This window comes from Colossoma macropomum, unplaced genomic scaffold, assembly GCF_904425465.1.
Source record: "Colossoma macropomum unplaced genomic scaffold, Colossoma_macropomum, whole genome shotgun sequence".
In the NCBI taxonomy this organism is placed as follows: Eukaryota; Metazoa; Chordata; class Actinopteri; order Characiformes; family Serrasalmidae; genus Colossoma; species Colossoma macropomum.
In genome coordinates, this window is record NW_023495878.1 from 2,315,001 (window position 1) to 2,337,699 (window position 22,699).

The window sequence follows — 22,699 nt, forward strand, 5'->3', positions numbered from 1 at the left end:
CACCTGGGCCCTGTTCCATCAGCAGTAGGCTTGCTGATCTCCACGGAGCTCCACACTGCTTTTTGCTCTGAGAGATTACATTTCTCTAATTTATTCAACAGAAAGAGGTCTATGTGTGTGTGTGTGTGTGTGTGTGTGTGTGTATTGCTTGTGTGTGTGTACCGAAATGGAATGTGACGAGAGAAATAAGTTGCACACCTAATGTGAAGCGTGGCGACTCCGTCTGTCTTTGAGTGAAAGACTCAGTATTATCGCGATATTGATCTTTGCAGTACTGACACCAATATTGACTGCAATATGAAAGTGAGGCTCTAATCTATTACAGTATCTGTTCCTATGTGCTATGAGGATCTTGACTAATCACGGTTGCAAATGAGTGTTTCTGTGGGTATTTTGATGAATCGAGGCATTTCTGTAATACAACAAATGTGCAATAGTTTGGTTAAACTGATGCAGGCCAGTCTTTAACCGTATCACATTGTTCATTCACGAGTGCATTTTTAATATATTTGAAGATATATCACGGTATGTCGATTTATGGGAGTGAAAGGAGTCGCCAAATATACTTTAGCAGCGTCTGAAATGTGCAGTTATATAGTCCCTGTTTGAGTGGAGCGACCAGCGATCTGTGCTCCTGTGACCGAGTGTGAGTGACGAGATCAGTGGTGTAACTATACTGTCCTAGAGTGAGTTCACCTCTTTACTAACATCCTAACAAGCTTTAATAGCGTTAAATCACGTCTGCTCCTCTCAACTACTGCACTCTCAAGCACTGTTACAGCACTCAAACGGTCATATTTGAGTATTAGTGCATTACCAAGCAACAAAAGTGAAAGAAAGAAGTGGGTTCATACAATTTACAGCCCTGATTTAAACGAAAGTAAACTGAGGATGCTGTGTGTGCAGCATTGGAGAGCGGGAGAGCGCAGGCTTCCCTGGTTAGCTGTTATTAGCAGCTGGCTAGCTTGAAGCAGCGCTCTGTCACTCACACAGCACAGCGAATTGATGTTACTGTAGATCAAACAAGACAAAAACGCACTGATTTCAGTTTAAACGTACCTAAAAGGAGGACTCTGTTTGTCTGGTGAGAGAGTCACACTGCAGTTAATGCTTTTACACAGCGAGCGTCAGATATATCGCGGTTCACCCCTCAAACTGCTATGATAGATTAGAGAAATCCAGACGTCCGCTAGTTGGTGTCTGAATACTGTGATATACTCTGATATGGATGTGGTACGACTGATGCAGTAAGGCGGTGTGATTCATCACTGACCTACCGAGCCAGCTAATGTTCGCTGTTCGTATTGAGCTGACATTGTTGAGAAACTAAACAGTTTAGCACTCGTCACCAGATAGCCGAGCACTCGCCACCAGACAACTAACAATGATCTGTTTTCTTTCGTAAATTACGAACGTTACAAAATTGCGGCTGTGCTGTTCCAGCTGATAAAAACAGCCAGCCAGACACTTTCTCCCACTCTGCCATGACAGATTTGCGAAATGTTCCACTGTTTGGCGAGTGTTTGTAGTGTTTTGACCATAAAGGTTAGTTTAAAACAGCGACTGACCACTCAGGAGCAAAAATCAGCCTTCAAACTTCAAAGAAATAACGATTTGACATTTATCGTGATATGTATCGATATCGACTGATATGAAAATCTTTTATCGTGATAACATTTTTGGCCATAACGCCCAGCTCTACTTAAGAGGAGATTATTTCGAGTGCTAAATAGAGAAACAAGTTCCAGCGTAATGAAAGACACATTATTCAGGCCAGCTTTAGATGTAATTTATCACAACAACGCTAAAAATGGTCATATCTCCCACCACTAAATCGCAATAGTGCTGTTTTGTCCATATCATACTGCCCTGTTACTCACAGCTTTTTTGCATCTCTTTGTTTCCGTTCACTTGTAATCTCTTTTGCCTTTCTCACTGACACAAATGTGGCACACACAGAAACACAGACACATTCAACATGCAGCCCTGTTTCCTTCATATTTTTAGTTTCATCTCTGAGGCGTCTCATTGACACTGGCGGCATGTGGATGAAGCCCCTTAAAAAATACAAAAAATCACATTCTTAAAAGTGTCTCCGGAGGGGAGGGACCAAAAACAGCAAACCCACAATCCTGTTGGCTGACCCGGAGGAGGAGGAGAGAGAGAGAGAGAGAGAGAGAGAGAGAGAGAGAGAGAGAGAGAGAGGGGAGGATAAAGTGCACTTGCTGGGATGGGGAGCAGCGAGAGCAGCTCACTAATAATAGCACACGGAGAGAGCACACACACTCCTGAGTTAGGAGAAGAGCGCTGAATGAATGGGCTGAGAGAAGAGAGAGAGAGAGAGAGAGGTTGTGCTGTGTTTAGGTGCAGCGAGAGTGAAAAGTTGAAAGCAGGTCACCTGTGCCTCCGGAATTTAACGCCGCACTTTTTCGGGGAATATCGGAGAGAATGAAGATCACGCGGGACACTCTTCTCAGAGTGGCTGATGTGGATGAGTTTCTGAGTGTGTGTTTGTGGTTTTAATGGGTGTGTGAGCGCGTGAGCCATGTCCTCCGGTAGCTCCGTCTCTGATGATGGAGCAGTGTGAGGCCAGCGCGTCCGCGGCTGTCCAGCGGAGCCCCTCTCTGGACAGCGCTGAGCTGGAGTTCTCCCGGGCCGCTCAACGGGGTCAGCGTCTGGCCGTGGGTGCCTTCTACGGCTCGCGGGGCTCGGGGGGCCACAGTCAGCCGGTCAGTCCGCCGGCCCCTGAGGACGCGGTGCAGGTGGACGGAAAGGCGGGGGCGCCGAGCAGATCGCGCAGGGGAAAGTTTCTGGTGTTTTACCTGGATCTGTCCTTTGTTTTCCTGCTAGAGCTGGAGAAGCTGAGGATGGCGCGCGGATGCCTGTGCTGCGTCAAATACATGATGTTCCTCTTCAACCTGCTCTTCTGGGTGAGTGACCCCTCGCTGCACCGCAGTACAACACATATACTCACCTTGAGTATGCACATATGCACAGACCAACCTTGGAACTCTTGATTACAGTTTGAGGGGCATTTGGGTCACTATGTTCACAGTATTTCTTATTTTCTGTGTTTTTCTCAGATTTTTCCCCCTGAACTCCACATATAATGGTTTATATGCTTTTATACATCAGAAACAGTCAGAATTTGTTTTTTACTTATCATTTTTTCAATATGTATTTATCCCTTAGAATTAAATAGGCTGCCTTTAAGGCTGTAAATGGGCTCTGTTCTGATTGGCTGCCCTGTATTACACTTCATTTAGAAAGCAGTCTGGGCTGAGGTGTAGTGCAAACTGCTGAGGTCAGACTGAAATCCTCAGGAAAATATACACTTCAGCTTCTCCTTTCAGGTTTCTGGATCATTTGGAAAGCTGCAGTGATGTAATTGTTTCCTGTTAAGGAACAACACAATGTTTAATAATTTCCCCTCACATCTTCTATTCTAATAGCTATTTACAGGATCTGCTTATTGCTTTAGCATGATCGGGAGGGTAAACTGCTATAGGCTGAATGAGCAGTCATATGTGAATGGATTAATTGTTGTTACATCACAACTCAAATTGAAAACTGATTTTTCAGCGCAGGATTGTTTTATTTAAAAACAAATCAAAGAAAGTTCAGTTTCCTATGATATGGCCCTTTATCGTACTGTATTGTCTGCACTGTGTATATTGTATTGTCTTGCACTTGTGTTCCTGTGTTGGTCCTGGAGGAATGTTGTCGTAGAGCTGAAATGACAATAAAGCCTGACTTGACTTGACTTGACTTGACTTGACTTGACTTAAAGGGGTCAAGGTGAAAGGTGTTAAAGAGTGTGCAGTTGTTAAGAGTTTGGGTGCCCCTGGTCAAATTGTTCAACGTGTTTATTGATTTTCTATGTTAAAATATATCAATGCACCTCTACACACTTCTGCACATTTTAATACTGTTTATTTCTTGAACTTAACATGTTGGGAAAAAATAAAGCATGTCCAAAAGTTATGGCACAACTTTTTTAATTTTATGTTTTATTTTTTCTTAGTTTGTTAAACTAAACAAATGAACAGTAATTGTGCACTAAAATTAGCTCTGTATATCATGTGTCAACTTAATATTCAATTCAACAAAACATGTCAACAAAACAGGGGAGTCCAACTTTTCCATACAACTATAAGTACTGTATATTATAACGGGCAGAAAATAAGTAGTTTTGAAAAATGCTAGGCCGTGTGTGTGTACATGCTAGAGAGTACACTTTACACATGACCACACAGAAACTGTCAGGAAATCATCAGACAGTTAGGAATAAATAGTATTTTCTCACTCCTAATTATCAGTGAGGTCTTTAACAAGGGTCAGGGTTAGGTTTAGGTCTAGGGTCAAGGCCATTATTTGCTATAAGAAATACAAGCAGTCACTTATTGTGCCCGAGCTACAGAGCCCTGCAGGTATCATTTAATATGTAGATTTTTTTTAAATATTGTTTGCATCATTCTTCATGATATTGGCAGGAAAAGTTGTATAATGACATCAGGACTTTGCTTCCAAAACAACAAATTTAGAGTATTATGCATCCATTTGAATGGTTTAAAGATTGTGTTTCTCTTGTACATACAGTACCTGAGAAAATTCTATTTGAAAAGCTGTTTAGTTAAATGGGCAGTCAGTATTTATTTGCTCAGAACAGCATTAATATTACAATAAATGCAATAACAGTAATATAATCAGTAGTTATTTTATATATGTCAGTGTGTTCATTTAACCGTCTCCTTACGTCAACCTTACATTAATTGTGTCATCATCTAATACCTAGTTTTTCTAATCAGTCCTTCATTAAAGTAAATCAGGTGCTGCTGATTGACTTCTAACAGATCCCACGCGATGGCTGGAGTGCAGCGAAGAGTCTGGAACCAAACCTATGTTCTTCTAACTAGCTCACATTTCTACTGCTTTTCTGAAATCAATAAACTCTTGTTATTTTTTATCTTTGTTTATCTGTGTTTATTCAATCAATATATGCAGTTTACTGGCAAAAACAAACCCAATTCAAGCCAGAGTTTATTTATATAGCGCTTTTTACAGCAGGCATAGTCACAAAGCAGCTTTAGAGAGAACATCCAGGCCCCAGTCAGCAAGCCAAAGGCAGCATTGGCAAGAAAAACTCTCTTAGAGCAAGAGAAAGAAAGCTTAAGAGGAACCAAGGCTCAGAAGGGGAGCCCATCCTCCTCTGGAGGTCGAAACCGGTGATCAATGGTTTTAAACATCTGCTTAGGTGTTTTGCACAGCACTGTACAGGACATGACTGAAGTGCCCTTGAGCGAGGCACCTAACCCCCACCTGCTTCCCAGGCGCCGTGGATATGGCAGCCCACCACTCTGGGCAGGTGTGCTCACTGCCCCCTAATGTGTGCGTTCACTAGTGTCTGTGGGTGTTTCACTGCACGGATGGGTTAAATCCAGAGGTCAAAATTCCTCTTAATTTGAAATTTTTTATTGTGTTAATATCAGGGGTGGGTAATATGATGATATTTGATCATTATCACGATACGTTACAGCTCATGCTACTCTGAGCATATCATCAGTACTTAAAGGACACTGAGGAAATGCATGTATCATCATAAAGAGAGCAAACTTAGTCCTGTCTAACTGGATTTAGTTCTGTGCAATATGTGAAACACTGAATAAAATCATTGCGGTTGTAGTTTTTGTTAGTATTATTTTTAATTGTAGCACTACTGGGGCTTTTTTGTCTGTTTTGACTTATTAAACCTCAGAAATATTGTTTTGCGTATGTTTTATCAGTTTACCCTCGAATTTATAAGTTTTTTTCTGATCTAAATTGAAGACGTTATTAATTCTTTTTCATTCTTACTGCATGCATATTAAATCAGCTGACTGAGGTGGTGGAGGGGCTCCAAGTACGTCATATAGGGACCCACAGTGTTCAGAAAAGCCCCTGAATAGGGTTAGAAAGATTTAGCTGCACTTTAAAACCAACACTTGATGTGCGAGTGAGACGGGAAGTCTCTGGGTGTGAGATTAGAGGAGATATTTCGGTCGGGGTTGACTGAGAGACCAGCCGCTTGATCTGCGCAGCTTTTTTTCCTCCTCCTGACGGAATGTGTTTATTTACAGACGTACCAAATCGCAGGCGGAAAACTTCTGTCAGCCAAAATTCCCTCTTGATCCCCAAACTGCTCTCAGAGTCTCCACAGCCGGAGCTTTCTGTGTCAGAAATGCTCTCACGCAGACACGGAGGATCTTAGAAAGCTGGTCAGAGAGTCTAGTCGAACATTATCGCTCTAATAGTGTTAAAGAGATTTGTTTGGGATCAGCTTCAGAGTTGCCCACCTTGCTGAAAGGGGGTGTAGTTATTTCTTCACACATTCAGGAAGAGCAGCAGTTCATCCTACAAACAGGATTCATTAAGTCAGAGTGTCATTTTGCTGACATCTGCAGTGGACTTGTCTAGTTCTGCTTGCAGCGTGTCGGTGGCCTAGTTTAACTCAGGGCTTCTGCCTGCAGGTCTCCTGTACTCAGATTGGCAGTTACATCCTCCTCTTTGAGTATTATGTGAGTGAGATTTTGGCTCTGTTTGACAGTGAAGGCAGCTGCCTTGAAGCTTTGCTGCCATTGCTGTCTCATAAGTCAGTGCCTCATAAGACAGCTTTGTGATGAAGGTGCCTGCAACCGAATCGGGTTTGAGACGAAGGCAGCGATATGTCACGACCATGCCAAGATACCGACAGCTCACTGCTGGCTGTTAGACTGATTTTCATAGATCTGTTTCTCATTATTACTCTGATAGGTCTCTGACAGTAGTTATCAGATATCATTGAGCGCATTTACATGCACTCAATAATCCGATCATAATCAGATTTCGTGTAAACAGCATGCTCTGATTTTTTAAAATCGGAATAAGGTCTAGAAATCCGATTCAGAAATCCGATAAAGAGAGCTGGATTTTAGCTCAGTGCTTGTAAACTCTTACTCTGATTTCTTTCAGATTTCTCAGTCTGAAATGAAGGATTTAAATATTTTTCATATGTTAGACAATGTATGTTCATATTTTCAGGTAAAGTGGCACAAAAAAAAAAAAAAAATCATGAAGTTTGAGGTTTATGTTACGTTTACATCACGTCTTCTTCTGTGAGTTTACTGGTCGGTTGCAAAGCAGAAATCTGATTACTGTCTGACTCATGTAGACCCAGAGTTTTCCCGTTATCTGATTACTCAAGTGCATGTAAACGAACTGTAATGAACTAGGGAGTAAACAGTATGTCAGAATCTTTTATTTACGAAAAAGTGAGGAAAATATGGTTTTCCAAATTATAGCTCACAGCAAGTCATTCTGTGTCCTAAACTACATCGAATCCATATACTGTGATGTTGAACACACACAGTAATGTTGTCATAGACATCTCAAAATACTGTCATTGTAATTTGGTCAAAATGAGTTGCAGTGTCACCTGAGATTTTTTAGAAGCACAGATCAGCTCTGCCTTCACTCCCACTCTGCTGTCACGCTCTGGTAACGTAATACGATCCCTCCACAGACTGAAACCAATCACAACAGCCGCAGCACAGCAGAATGAGGAGCAGACGGAGAACTTTCTCTCCCTCAAAAAAATGTCCCACCCAGCATGGAGCAGGGAAAAAAGCTCAGTCTCGTGTATGTTTAGGCTCACAAGCTCATACAAGTTTAAAGTATACAGAGCTTACCTGGCTTTGTTTAACAAGCAGCTCAGCAGACTACAGTAACACTCAGAGTCAGGCTTTAAGTCAGAAGATGGAAAGATTTATTAAATGATTTACTGTAAAACTGGAACATGCAAACTAAAAATAAAATCACGTTTATTGTCACATCACATTTACACAGGTGCGAAGGACAGTGAAAATCTTAGGTGCGTAACCCCTTTGTAATACTTAAATATCGGCGCTGTCCGAAGAAAAAACATGTATCTTCATTTTTGTTGAATTTTAGTTCTGTGTGTCATTTTAACACTTTGTCCTTTACATCGAATCAAAATTTTATGATAAGTGGACCGATAGAAATCCAAAATGACTTCAAATAAAATCTCTTCACATTGACTTGCATTAAAAGTAAATAACTTTTTTGCCCGCTCCTGTAAAGTTACCATTTTGGAGATACTTGTTTTTCTTTGGACATTGACGATATACAAAAAATATATAAGGAAAAAATATATGTAAACACATTAGACTCTAAATATATACACATATACACAATATACACATTAATATACACCAATTCCAATGTACAGTAAGTTATGAAAATAAAAGATGTGATATGTACATGTACACATTTCCCTATATACTATTAGTCTTACATAGATAAATGGGATGCAGGACATACAGGGGATAGAATACTGATATATATATATATATATATATATATATATATATATAGACAACGATCAGGCACAACATTATGACTACTATAACACTGTGTCCACTCACTGTCCACTCTATTAGACACTTCTACCTTGTCAGTCCGCCTTGTAGATGTAAAGTCAGAGACAATAGCTCATCTCTTGCTGTACAGTATGAGCTAATCATCCTCTGGTCCTTCATCAGTGGTCACAGGACGCTGCCCACAGGACGCTGTTGGCTGGATATTTTTGATTGGTGGACTATTCTCAGTCCAGCAGTGACACTGAGGTGTTTAAAAACTCCAGCAGCACTGCTGTGTCTGATCCACTCAGACCAGCGCAACACACACTAACACACCACCACCACATCAGTGTTACTGCAGTGCTGAGAATGATCCACCACCCAAATAGTACCTGCTCTGTGAGGGTCCATGGGGGTCCTGACCACTGAAGAACAGGGTAAAAGGGGGCTAACAAAGTATGCAGAGAAACAGATGGACTACAGTCTGTAACTGTAGAACTACAAAGTGCACCTATATAGTAAGTGGAGCTGATAAAATGGACAGTGAGCGTAGAAACAAGGAGGTGGTCATAATGTTATGCCTGATCAGTAGATTTGCTAGACTGAAGTTACAGTGAGATCAGAGTGAGTCTGTTTGAGGTGCGGGTGCAGTGTGGATTGTCCATGGAGATCATCATGATGATGAGGTTACCTGAAGGTCCGTTATAAGCTTTGTTTGTGGTAGGAGAGGCGAACCAGCAGCCAGTTGCGAGTTCAAATCCCAGGACTGACTGCGTATACCTGCTCGTGTGTCCGAATGTCAGGTATCTTCTTGACATTAAATACATATTTGTCCAAATGTCTGTTTGTTATAAATGCAGATTGTGATAATATCATAACCTGTGATAAAAGGTTAAGTAATTATGACAAAAGAATGTTTTAGACCATCTCATGTCTACTAGAGAAATGTCATTACACTAACAAGAGTAACAAGTGTGTGTGTGTGTGTGTGTGTGTGTGTGTGTGTGTGAGGAAGTGAGTGAGAGCACTCATCACTGCTAATTCATATTTCATGTGTTTGACATTAGTGAGCCTGGTGGCTCTTTGCTTAATCTTTAATACATGAGTCATAAAGCAGCAGACAGACACACACACACTCACACACACACACACACTCACACACACACACACACTCAGAGTGGTAGTTTCGGATGAAAATGGTCTGTGAGGAGTGTGTGTGTGTGTGTATACGTGTCTGTCATGGTCATAGTCTGCTGAATCAGCTCTCTGTCTCTGCTCTGAAGCCTTTTTGCCTCTTCATCATTATTTATTCATCTGCAGACTCACAGCTCACTTAAACTTCTCACTGTGCCCCTGTTCTTCTCTCGTCTCTCCTCTTCTGTTCTCTTTTACTCTCTTCTCATCGTGTCTTCTTATTTCTTCTCTATTCTTCTCTTTTCTTTTCTCTCAACTTCTACTCTGTTCTCCTCTCCTCTCCTCTCCTCCTCTCTTCTTGCACTGTCTCTTCTTGTTTCTTCTCTTTTCCTCTCCTCTTTTTACTCATCTCCTGTTCTCCTCCTCTCTTCTCTCCTCGTCTCATCTCTTCTTGTTTCTTCTTATCTCCTCTCTCCTCTTCTCCGCTCTTCTCATTTCATCTCTTCTTGTTTCTTCTCATTTCCTCTCCTCTCTTCTCTCGTCTTCTCTTCTATCCTCCTTTCCTCTTCTTCTCTCCTCTCATCTCATCTCTTCTTGTTTATTCTCTTCTCCTCTCTTCAGTTCTCATCTCCTCTTCTATACTTTTGTCTCTCCTCTTTTTACTCTTCTCGTCTCCTCTCTTCTGCTCTCGCTTCGTCTCGTCTCCTTTGTTCTTGTCTTGTCTCATCTCATCTCTCCTCATTTAGTCTCATCTCTTCTTTTCTCTTCTTTTCTCTTCTCTTCTCTCTTTCTCTTTTAAAAAGAGAAAAAGTCTTTCATTGATTCACAGTCAACAGTAGTTCAGGTTTAAATAGAGAAAGCTGATTAGGCTGCTTTTTCCAAAGGCCTGTGTGATATATTTAGCCGAAGGTGTGTGTGTGTGTGTGTGTTTGTGTGAGTGTGTGTGTGTGTGTTTGTTTGTGTGTGTGTGAGTGTGTGTTTGTGTGTGTGTGTGTGTATTTGTGTGTGTTTGTGTGTGTGTTTGTGTATTTGTGTGTGTTTGTGTGTGTGTGTGTGTGTTTGTGTGTGTGTGTGTTTATGTGTGTGTGTGTGTGTGTGTGTGTGTGTTTGTGTTTGTGTGTTTGCGTGTGTGTGTGTTTGTGTGTGTGTGTGTTTGTGTTTGTTTGTGTGTGTTTGTGTGTGTTTGTGTGTGTGGGTGTGTGTGTTTGTGTGTGTGTGTGTGGGTGTGTGTGTTTGTGTGTGTGTGTGTGTGTGTGTGTGTGTGTGTGTGTGTGTGTGTTTGCCCAGGTGATGCAGACTGAATTCTCAGTTTTTGTTTATGACTGTTTATCATCCCAGCTAGAAACACTGTCTCTGATAAAGCGCACATTCTTTCATGTGAAGGACAAACAGTCCTGAATTCTTTCTTTTTGTCCTCTATGCTTTTTTCCCTTCTTCTTTCTACAGAAAACTTTTGCACCATGTTTACAAAATCATTTTTCATTTTCATTTCTGTTACTTTTTTGGTGGTGTTAATCTCACACTCTCACGCTCTTTCTCACTTCCTCGGCACACGATTGCAGTCTCATCTCAATTTTTCACGGGGATCGGAGTGCATGCTGGGTATTTTAACTGGGGTAGAGTGACTCGGCTTTTCACCTTCACAGAGACACAGCCGCGCTCAGCGCTCTGCTCTGTGGTGATGAGGGTTGCGCTGTGCTGTGTTTAATTTAGGTTAATTGTATAGAGATTCACTGCATTAATACTGCATAGTGCACAAAATAAATAGGAGCTGTTTATTATTATCTGTGATGATATCTGTGATGTCGAATGTTCATGACTCATCTTGTCTGAACTATTTTGCTTGGCCAGGTTTGATATCTGAGCTTGAGTGCATTTGTACGTCTATGTTGCATTAGTGTGAAATATTGTAATTATAATAATGTTACTCATATGACCACCACATGGATTTTTACAAAATCCTTAAATACACATGTTCTGGTACAGCCTAGGTACACAAGCACTCTCACACTGAGTTATGTGCCACCGAACTGCACAAACTTTGTCATTAGCATTTATATAACTTCGCAGCAGGGAGGCTTGACACCAGCGTCATCCAGTTTCTGACAGTCTGTGAACGCACGTACAGACTCACTCACTATATATATATATATATATATATATATATATATATATATATATATATATATATATATATCTTGAAATAAAAACAGAATGCAGTCGTGTGGAAATCAATAAACCCTATATTTAATTAAAAATACAAACATCATTTCCAAAAAGGTTGGGACGCTGTGCAAAATGTAAATAAAAACGAAATGCAATGATGTGCAGATCATTTAAACCCTATATTTAGTTGAACATACTACAAAGACAGCATATCACATGTTGAAACTGAGACATTTTATTGTTTTTTGAAGAACCATATGCCGATTTTGAATTTGATTTGATTTGTCTTTGTAGCATTTTCCTTTAAAATATGCTTTACATGATTTGCGTATGATTGCATTGTTTTTATTTACATTCTGCACAGCATCACAACTTTTTTGGCAATGGGGTTGTAGTACAAAGACAACATACCAAATGTTGAAACTGAGAAATTTTGTTGTTTTTTAAAAAAAATATATATCTCAAATTTGATGCCAGCAGAATGTTTCAAAAAAAGTTGCTTACCACTGTGTAGCATCACCTCTTCTTATAACAAACTCTGTACACATTTGGGAACTGAGTAGTTTTGAAACTGACATGTTTTTCCATTCTTGCTTGATATATCATTTCAGCTGCTCAGCAGTTCGGGGCCTCCTTGGTTTGTTCTTTTTGTTTCATAATTTGCCACAGTTTTTTAGTGGTGACAGGTCTGGACTGCAGGCAGGCCAGTTTAGCACCCAGGCTCTCTTACTGTGGAGCTGCACTGTTGTAAAATGTGCAGAATGTGGTTCGACATTGTCTTGTTGAAATAAACAAGGCCTTCCCTGAAAAAGACGTCATCTGAATGGCAGCATATGCTGCTCCAAAACCTGTGTATAGCATTCAGCATTAATGGTGCCTTCACAGATGTGCCAGTCACCCTTGCCATGTTCAGTAATGCCCATCACAGACACTGGCTTTGTGCTGATAACAGGCCAGATGGTCCCTCTCCTCTTTAGCCCTATTTAGAGGACGCAGCCTCCATGATTCCCCCCAAAAAAATTAAAGTTTGATTTGTTGGACCACAAGACACTTTTCCACTTTGTCTTTATGAGTATAATTATATGGGGCTCCTGCTGAATTTAAGTGAAGTTCATGTGAGCTGGCAGAGTGCTTAAATCTGCATTCTTAGTGGATGTGTTTGATAATTCCATTCATTTCAAGGCAGATTTAACTGTATTTCTATATTTAACTATATAAACTTTCGGTTTAGATTACAATAATAGGTAAGTTAGATATAGCTAGATTACAACAATGCCTGCTCAGATTTCTGCGATCTTTGTCTGAACCTTGACAGTTTTCGATCTGAGCCCAACGTGACACAGCATCAAGTTTGAAACTGGCCAGATTAGCACAAAATTCTGTCCAAACCTGACCAGAATAATCATTTTTTGAGTGGAGAACTGACCCAAGTATAAAAAAATTTCAAAATCAAATTAGTATATATAGAATACACTGAATATAAAAATATTAACAAACTTTTTTTGGCTGCACTTGAGTCATTTGCTGGATCAGTTCACTGTTTATGATCTGTTTTCTCTTGAGCGTGGGCCTCATGGTCTTTGGGGCTGAGTGGGTGACATCAGTGTGCTAGTGAATTTCCCCGTTGTGGGACTAATGATGGATTATCTTATCTCGTTAAAAAATGATATTGTGCTGGATCAGTGGTCTCCAATCGTGGTCCTGGAGAGCTACTTTCCTGCACAGCCTAGTTCCATCCACACTTTGCCACACCTGCTCTAGCTAATCAACCTCTTCCCAGGTCCCTGATTGGCTGGATCAGATGTATTAGAGTTAAATTAGGGGGCCAGCTGGATGGTAGCGGTCCAGGAGCCGGGTTGGAGACCACAGTTCTAGACAGACTGCCTGGAAAATGCGTCTTTCCACAACATACACATAGATAGTCTGTAGCTCTATTTCAGTTTTAGACAAAGTGGAAAACAATGTAACGTAGTATTTGTAATGACAGATTGTCCTACAGTTAAACAACAATGCCAGGGCCAAAACATCTACTCACCACAAGGGGTTAACAGAGAAGAATCAGGTGCTTAACCAGTCTGCGTTAGTCAGCTAATTTAGCTAGCGTTAGCTCTCCAGGTTTATTGATTATTGAAGGTTGATTATAATTCATATTGTACTCTTTACTTTGCCAGTTGTTTTTCTGTATGTTTTGTTTTTTGTAATCAAGCTTATTATGTGGAATCGACTCTTGGGATCAACTTCAATTCCCATCACTGAGAATTGGAAACTGAGTCGACTCTAAAATCTGGAATCAAACAGCTGCATGCATCAGTTTTTTGTTTGAGTAGTTCCTCATGCATGCAGCGCTCTATTTTTGCTTCAAAGTAAACACCAGCCTAAGCTAGTCTGATTTCATATAGCTTTTGTGGGGCAACCAGCCACAGTGTCTGTGGATGAATCAAATCTCCCCATCAGATGTAAATATTTCCCCTGAAAAATGGGAAAAGAAAAAGGTTTGCAGGCTGGATTTAAGGATAAGCTGTATGTATGAGGCTGCCTCACAGGCTGGATGTGGCCCACTGGGTGGTAGACCCCTGGTCTAGACTCACTCCTATACCTCTGTAATAACCGCCCATCTGATCTTATTTCAAAGGGGGAATTCTGTTTGATCGTCTGTATAATACAAGAGTGAATGTTGGCTCTGTCACTGTCAGTTATTTTAGTAATCAGTAAACAAATTATTTTGTTGAGCAGTCAGAGCTTTTAAAAAGGCTAAACAATGAAAATATTTAATAAACATTTGTAAAATGCAAAAATAGTAAGTAGATCCACCTGGATTAGTTTTCTGGAGGATTACAAATGCAGTAAAATGAACAAAATGCGGATAGTTTAGTGCAGAAACCCAACGTGGCCTAAACATTCTGCTGGTTTGGAGCACAACAAATACATCATCAAATAACAGTTTGAAATATCTGCGAAAGCTAAGCAAATATCTGCCAGTACTGAAATGATTCTGTCATCATGCATCTCCACTTTCATAGATTCCAAAATATTTTTTGCAAAAAGATAAACAAGGAACCTCTTTTTTTAGCATAATTTACTATATTTCAATATATAAAGCTATACTGATACAGTATTCTTGAATATATAAGTAGCTTTTAATCATTTGAGAAATAGAAGGTGATTCGAAAAGATTCACCCAATTTCAAAATGATTTATTTCACTTGTAAATCATTACAGAACAATGCAGTAAACTGTAAATGGTTTAAGTGAGCATAAAGTTTATAATGTAATTTTACAAGTGCTCAGTACGAACCTCCTCCAGCTGTATGGACCACAACAACGCCATAGTCAAATTCATCCCATACTCGATTGAGCATGTCAGGTGTCACTGAACTCATCATCCAGTGTTGTGGAACCAGCGCCGAACGCTCTGAGCTGTTTGAGGTTCACTGCCGACGAAAATCACGTTGCACAGTTATGACCGATCCACTCTTATTGAAGTGGAGAACGCAAAGCGCTTTCTGCTCAGGGGTCGCATCTCCTTGCAGACTGAAGGGAGCCATCTTCCGGTGACAGCCAGAAACTCTATGACCCCCTCTTTCAGTTGGTATGTGATTGGTTCCTAGGCGTCTCACGGTTGTAATAATATGGCGCTTTGAAATCAGATGAATCTTTTTCAATCACCCTGTATCTCTACAGTTCGGCCTTCTGAGTCTCAGAGTGATGCAGAGAAACTTGTTCAAACATTTGTTACAAGCAAAATTGATCACTGTAATGGTTTTCTTGCTGGACTTCCTAAGAAAGCAATACATCTTTTACAACTCGTACAAAATGCGGCAGCGAGCATCCTAACAAAAACTGAACTGAGAGATCACATCACTCCCGTTTTAACGACCTGCACTGGCTGTCTGTATGGCTCAGAATAGACTTTAATGTTCTGCTACTAGTTTTTAAGGCTCTAAATGACCTTAAAGCACCTTAAAGCACACACCACAGAGTGTCTGTCTTTATGTTCCAGCAGGTGATCTTAGATCTGCAGATACTGACCTTCTGAACACCTTCAGTAAAATACAGAAAACATGGAGAGACTCGTTCAGTTACTCTGCTTCTAAACTGTGGAGCTCAGTTCACCTTTTATTAGACAGTCAAGCTCAGTGCTCACTTTGAAGAAGCATCTAAAAACGTATCTATTTAACTTAGCCTTACATTAAAACTCTACATCTTGTGGTATTTATCTTTTAATTTGATGAAAATGTGTCATTTTCTTATGATTCTGGATTCATTTACTTAGAATTTCTTGTATTACTGTTTAACTTTATCACCTCTCTGTAAAGCACTTTGAGCTGCCATCAGCATGAAAAGTGCTATATAAATAAAAATTATTATTATTATTATTATTTGCCATTATAGTTCTGCTACTATAGTTTACTTTTCACTGTGTTCATATATGTGCCTGCATGTTAACGGGTTCTGTTTCAGAGGCCAGTAGGAGAATTGAACACATGCTTTATCTTGTAATTTGCCCACCAGTCACTGGAAGCTCTTTGAGAAGATTAATTCTGACTGATTATTGTTTTGAATCATGTAATCAAGTTTAGCTGAGTAACTCTGAGCAGCCTTTGTCAGTGTAACCCAGCATGTACTTTACACAGAATGACACAGTCGGGTGGTAGAGCCATTTCTCAGCACAGCAGTGTTACAGGATGCTATAATCATCTGCCCTGCATGATCCACCACCAATCACCACCACACGACTCGGACTCAGTGGAGCCGAGGGGTTAGAAAATGAAACTATTACATGTCAGAATTGTAATGATGTAGTAATACCTCTCTCTCTCTCTCTCTCTCTCTCTCTCTCTCTCTCTCTGTCTCTCTCGCTCTCTCTCTGTAACTGTACTTCTCCTTCTCTGCTTTTCTTTGTCATTCTCTCTCACATTGTATGTTTTTTTGCTTTGTTTTCTTTATCTTCTTCTCTCATTCTTTTTTCTGTCTTATTCTCTTGCTTCCTCTCTATCCCTTCTCTCGTTCTCTCGTTATCTCTTCCTCACTGTCTTCTCTCTCTCCTTCCCTCTCTCTATCTCATTCTCTTTTTCATTGTCTCTCTCTCTGTTTTTCTTTCTCTCTCTGTTTTTTCCATCTTATTTTCTCGCTGTCTCTCTACCCCTTCTCTCTCCCTGTCTCTCTCTCTCTCTCTGTCTCTCTCTCTCTGTCTCTCTCTGTCCATCTCTTTCTATCTCTCTCTTGTCTCTCTCTGTCTCTCTCTCTCTCTCTCTCTCTCTCTGTCTCTCTCTGTAGTTGTCGGGTTGTGGACTGCTGGGTGTGGGGATCTGGCTGTCCGTGTCTCAGGGCAGTTTCGCCACGTTCTCGCCCTCTTTCCCCTCTCTCTCTGCTGCCAATCTGGTCATCACCCTGGGCTCCATCGTCATGGTGACGGGCTTCCTGGGCTGCATGGGCGCCATCAAGGAGAACAAGTGCCTGTTGCTGAGCGTGAGTGGCCGCCTACAACTCCCACAATGCGTTTCATACCACATTTGTAATGCAGTGCGCCGTCCCACTGGTGCATTAGGACGTGACGTTGATGTAACATTTTACATACTAAGAGTACTGAGTGGAGAATTCCATTACCCTCTGATTTTCTACCCCCCCTCACTCCTCTCTCTTTTCCCTACAGTTCTTCATCGTCCTGCTGATAATTCTGCTGGCAGAGTTGATTCTCCTCATCTTGTTCTTTCTCTATACAGACAAGGTAAAGCATCACAGACTCGTGCCGAATAACACGTCCAGTCAAGAAAAACAGAGAAATGGACAATAAGTATGTCCTCTTTTTCAGAAGAGTGTCTGTAAAGACTGTAATAACTGTAAGCTCTGTTGCAGGTGAGTGACAATGCAAAGCGGGACCTGAAGGAGGGTCTGCAACTGTACAACACTGACAACAACATCGGCCTCCGCAACGCATGGAACATCATTCAGGCAGAAGTGAGTGTCTCTGTGCGCGTTTCTGCGTCTTCCAGCCAGCTTGTGTATTTCTGAGTGACTTTGTGTACATCTGTACCTGTTTGAAAACATTTTACTACAAATGCGCGTTAATTCTTTGTCAATTTGCAATAACTTAACATATTAAACAGAAAACTATTTAGATCTTCACTCTGGTTTCCTCTAGCAGTCCAAAGACATGCATTCAGGCCAGTTGGATACACTAAATTGCCCCTGGGTGTGAATGTGTGTGTGATTGTATATGTCTGTCTGTCTGCCCTGTGATGGACTGGCGACCTGTCCAGGGTGTTTCCTGCCTTCCGCCCAATGAACACTCGGATAGGCTCCAGCTCCCCCTGCGACCCAGAAGGATAAGTGGCGTAGAAAGTGTGTGTGTGTGTGTGTATTTAAGATCTTGCCTTATGTCATCTCAAAAACTATAAAACTGAAGGAACAACTAACATTACCAATTATCTTAGTGAATAATACCCTTCCCCACATGTCTCATCCCCTTGTTGTGATGTTGCCCCCCCCCCAGCACTCCAACCTTTCAGCTGTTTAAACCACCTGTGTGCCAAAAGAGTTTGTGTGCTTTTAATAGTAGTATGGAAAAAAAAAGCATTTTTTAGGCAAAACCTGCTCTTTATACCGAGGAAAGCACATATGAAGTTTTCCCAAATATACACAAGACAATAATAAGCAGCTGTTTTATGATAGCACAGCCGTTTCAGGTATTTCTTCTTAACTTTATTTAGAAAATTCCAAAAGAAGGAAAGGTGATCCCACAATTTTGATGGACAACATTTGTGCATAACCACACATACTGTATTGTGCAAAAGTCTTACAACTGTTTATCTTGGTAGTAAGTGTGTTTTTGTGTGTAAAGCAGTATATAACATCAGAATTAATGAGCATAAATTCAGTAAGATACAGTACGGTAAGATGCAGTAAGATGTAACAGGGGTTTTTAAAAGAGGTATCAATATTTCAAAGCCCTGTTGGAGCTGGATTAGTTTTATCTTGGGAGGTGCTGTAATTTGAGTGATTTCAGAGGAGGTCCGTGATTTTAATACAAATCTTCAGTGTCCATAGTTTTTATAAGTCTGCTGAATATGAATTCCGCAGGTACTACTTTCTGTATTACCCTGGGTCTGTTTGAAACAACCTCATGGTAATGTGGTAACAAACCCAGGTAACAGAAAATGACACCTCCATTTTATTTCCTATTGTGACCTAAAGACAAAGTTACCTGCCAAGATGGAGCTCAATTTGACCAAATTCCTTAATCCTCAAATTCATAACAACAGGCATCACCCCACTCTTTACAGCCTCTTTCTTCCAGTGTCGCATTTTGAGGTTTTTGGCACAATATTTGGACTTCAGACAGACTCTGCGTCATCAGAGAGGATTCAAGATTTACTGACTCATTCATTCATTCAACATTCCTTCAGGATTCATAATTCATGATTCATAATTCATTCAGGATTGTATATACCTTATACACACTCGCTGGTTTTAATGTTCAGAAGTGTATAATAATAATAATGTTTTTTTGTTTTTTAATTATTTATTGAGAATTTCCCTGTTGTGGGACTAATAAGGGATTATCTTATCTTATTATTTTTGTTTGTTTATTTATTTATTTAGCTTTTTCCCCCATTTTCTCCCCAGTTTTAGTCGTTTCCATTTCTACCCAATAGTTAGGACTCCCCAGTCACACGACACCACCAGCGCTAGGAGGGCGAAGGCTAACACAGGCTTCCTCCGTGACCTGTGAAGCGCCACCGCATCTTTTCCAACAGCTCTAACGCAACGTCAGTGGACAGACGACAGCGCTTGGAGGAAAGAGCCAACCGTCAGATCTGTTCTGTCAGCTAACAGACGCTTGCGCTGACTAGCATCGCGGGGGTTGATGGGGGGGAGAGGCGAGGCCAATTGTGCTCTCTTGGACTCCTGGCCATGGATGGCTTTAGCATCACCAATAGCAATGTTTTGATGCAGGCTGTTTGGGGTAATTTGGGGAAATTGCACAGATACTTTATCCCATACAAATCAGCCAGTCAAATCACGAGCAGATTACAGTACTGGACCGTTAAAAGCCCACAGGTTTGGTTCCTGACTTCTCACTGCCCTCCAGCAATCTTCATTCATGGAAATGAATTTCATCCTTTAGCAGAACCTGATTTAATTTAATGAACGCCTTATTAGATAAACTAGGTATTGGATGGTTACTGTAAATACTGGGCTGTGTTGTTTATTTGGTCATTTGTTTTTCTGCTTTTAACAAATATATTCTTACTGTCCAGATAAGTAGCTTCCTGTCATTTTCTCAGTTAGACCAAGACTTTTGCACAGTACTGTATATGCAAAGGTAAATGTATTTGAGCAGCCCTGTCCATCCGACTGCATAGGTGAATGTAAATTTGACCTTGATATCATTATATTAGTGTGTCAGATAAGGGTGAGTGTATCAGTTACTACGCATTTCATACTGTTGACTAAGCAATATTACTGCATTACTCTGTCATTGATATTGATCCTGTATATGGTTCTCTAAATAACATATGCGTCTTATACAGACTGTAATAAGTAGGTATTTTATAACATTCTGTCTTCTTAACCTCATGGCCACTCTTCTGTCTCTCACTGTCTTTGTTTCAGCATGCAGTCGTCCCACCTGCAGAAGCATTACAGAGATTTTAGCCTTTGTAAACCTGTTACTGCTGTTAAGAAATGTTTCCATAAATATTGGATGAAGCAATAATCTCTCCCTCTCTCCCTTTGTCTCTCCCTCTCTCTCGCTCTAGTGGCAGTGCTGCGGCGTGACTGGGCACACAGACTGGCACGATGCCCTGCCAGATAAGACGGTGCCAGACCGATGCTGTCAGGAGCATTATAAGGAGTGTGGGCGCAACGCCAGTAATGTTTTTTGGTCCCGGGTGAGTTGCTAGCGGAGCAGCTGTGAGCAGAAAATCTGTGTAGTGGCTGCTGTGCTGCAAATCTGACCTTACATATTAATGCAGAGGCAAAAAATGAGCTCTTTACGCCTTTTAATCAACTTTTCTACTTTAATTATAGATTTTCTCATTCTCTCGTTGTTCTCACGCACTTATTTTGATAAGTAAACAAAGATGTTCGTGGATTTTACTCCTGTTTTGAGCAAGTAAACACATGAATAGGAACTTCAGTCGCCTTTTATTGTTACTCTGAAGAAACAAATCAATAATAAGCCCTTAGCAGTGTGAACTCTGTTCTGGATGTGTGCCCATGCTCTCTCAGAAACTATCCAACAATAAAGGGAGCATGAAGCTTCTTGATAGTGATCTCTGTGACCCATTTATGCCTAACATGGACATGCAACTGCTCATGTGCGTATTGTAACCATTTGCTTTGACCATTAGGGGTGCTATGAGAAGGTCGTGGACTGGCTGGATGATAACAAGCACCTGTTGGGCACAATTGCAATGTGTGTGCTGGTCATACAGGTATTTGAAACAACTCTATATACTGGATGGACACTGCAATACAGATATAAATCCAGCTGTTGTATATACAGTGCTGTGCAAAAGTCTTGTGCACCTAAGCACCATTTATCATGGCAGTAGTTGTGCTTTTGATTGTAAACATCATTAGAATAGATGCAAATAAACATAAATACACTAGTTTGGTTCCAGGTGTTTCCTTGATACCCCCAGCCATCGCATTCCCTTGAGGTCTGCTTAGAACATTTGTGTAGTTTTCATACTAAAAATGGTCGTCATTTCATTTTTACATGATCATTTTTTTTTTATTCCTTAGGATGAAACAGGCTGTTTTAGTTACTATGCCTCTGCGCTGCTTTCAGAAAGCTGAAACACTCCGTAGAACAGGGGTCGGCAACATGCAGCTCTTTTACTGTCCTGTTGCGGCTCCGCGGGCAGAATTCGATTTTTTGGGTAAAAATAAAATAATCCTCCTCTGCAGTAAAATAAAGCTTTACTGCAAAACTAACTGTTTTAACACTAAGTGGTCTTAAAAGCTGGAATTCACCCTTTAACCGTGAAGATTAGCGCAGCATCAGACTGCTGGTAATCATAGCAACACAGACAACAATCTCACCTAGCTAGTAGAGACGAACATCAGTGATTCGAACAAGAAGCTGGTGAATGAGAAGCTGACATAAGCCTCGTACAAACGTTGAGAGACATTTTACAAGAAACTCTACTTTTGCTGGAAAAGTTTCCTGCTGGAGATGCGAGAAAAGTGCCGATAGCTGAGCGAAAGCTTTAAGCATAGCAAAGTAATTCTGCATGGACATAAAAATGGACATAAAATGTTAACCTCCCAGGGTGGTTTGATACTTGTTGAAAGGACAATATGGCTGTTTTTAACATTTGGGTTCTCGACCCCTGCCCTGGATATTCAGTATGAATGGGGTGGGCCAAACAGCCGTAGACTGATGAGGTGGATGTATGTAAATGAGTTGGTCCTTGTGACATCACAGAAATTAAATGATTAAAAAATTAAAAACAGGCTTTCGTGTAGCATAGTTTCCATATATGGACTGTATGTAGTAAATCCAATTAACCTGATGCTAGGCTGCCTTTGTAATCAAACACGCAGTTGGAAAGTGTTTTCCTTAAGTACTGACCATGTCCATGGTATACTAAGGATATTGTGTCGTAATTTGTAATGTTATTCATATTTATTATAATATTTGAGTTTTTATGAACAGATAAATGTTTACTGTCCAGATAAAAGTCTTTTTAATTTTAATTTTCTCAAGTGCCTGAAACTTTTGCTCTGTACTGTATATGTTGTTGACAGACACTGATATTATGTATGTCCTGATTTGTTCAGATGACCTCATCCTCTGACATCTCTGTCCTTTACCCCAAATGTGATTGATTAGCCAAGATAAGGTAGACGTCCAGAGTTCGCTTCTTTCGTTTTGTACTGGAGCTAATGTCGCTAACAATGTAATGGAAGCTTATGTAGCAAATAGCATGGCTACATCCTGCATCAGTATCTCAAACAGACAAAATTCAGACTTCTAATTAAGATGGCAGATA

General features: G+C 40.6%; 1 protein-coding gene across 2 annotated transcripts in view; it reads left to right on the forward strand.

Annotated features, from left to right (window-relative positions):
- Nucleotides 1-22,699, forward strand: part of tspan9b (tetraspanin 9b) — a 54,016-nt gene that overhangs the window by 28,136 nt on the left and 3,181 nt on the right. The window contains exons 2-7 of one of the 2 annotated variants that reach the window (XM_036563802.1): nt 2,851-2,930; nt 16,971-17,162; nt 17,347-17,421; nt 17,550-17,651; nt 20,456-20,587; nt 21,050-21,133. In XM_036563802.1, coding sequence (XP_036419695.1) covers nt 2,868-2,930; nt 16,971-17,162; nt 17,347-17,421; nt 17,550-17,651; nt 20,456-20,587; nt 21,050-21,133 — 648 coding nt within the window. In that variant the 5' untranslated portion in view covers nt 2,851-2,867. Of the gene's footprint in view, nt 1-2,230; nt 2,931-16,970; nt 17,163-17,346; nt 17,422-17,549; nt 17,652-20,455; nt 20,588-21,049; nt 21,134-22,699 lie in introns of those variants that run through there. The other variant, XM_036563801.1, reaches the window with a different exon arrangement.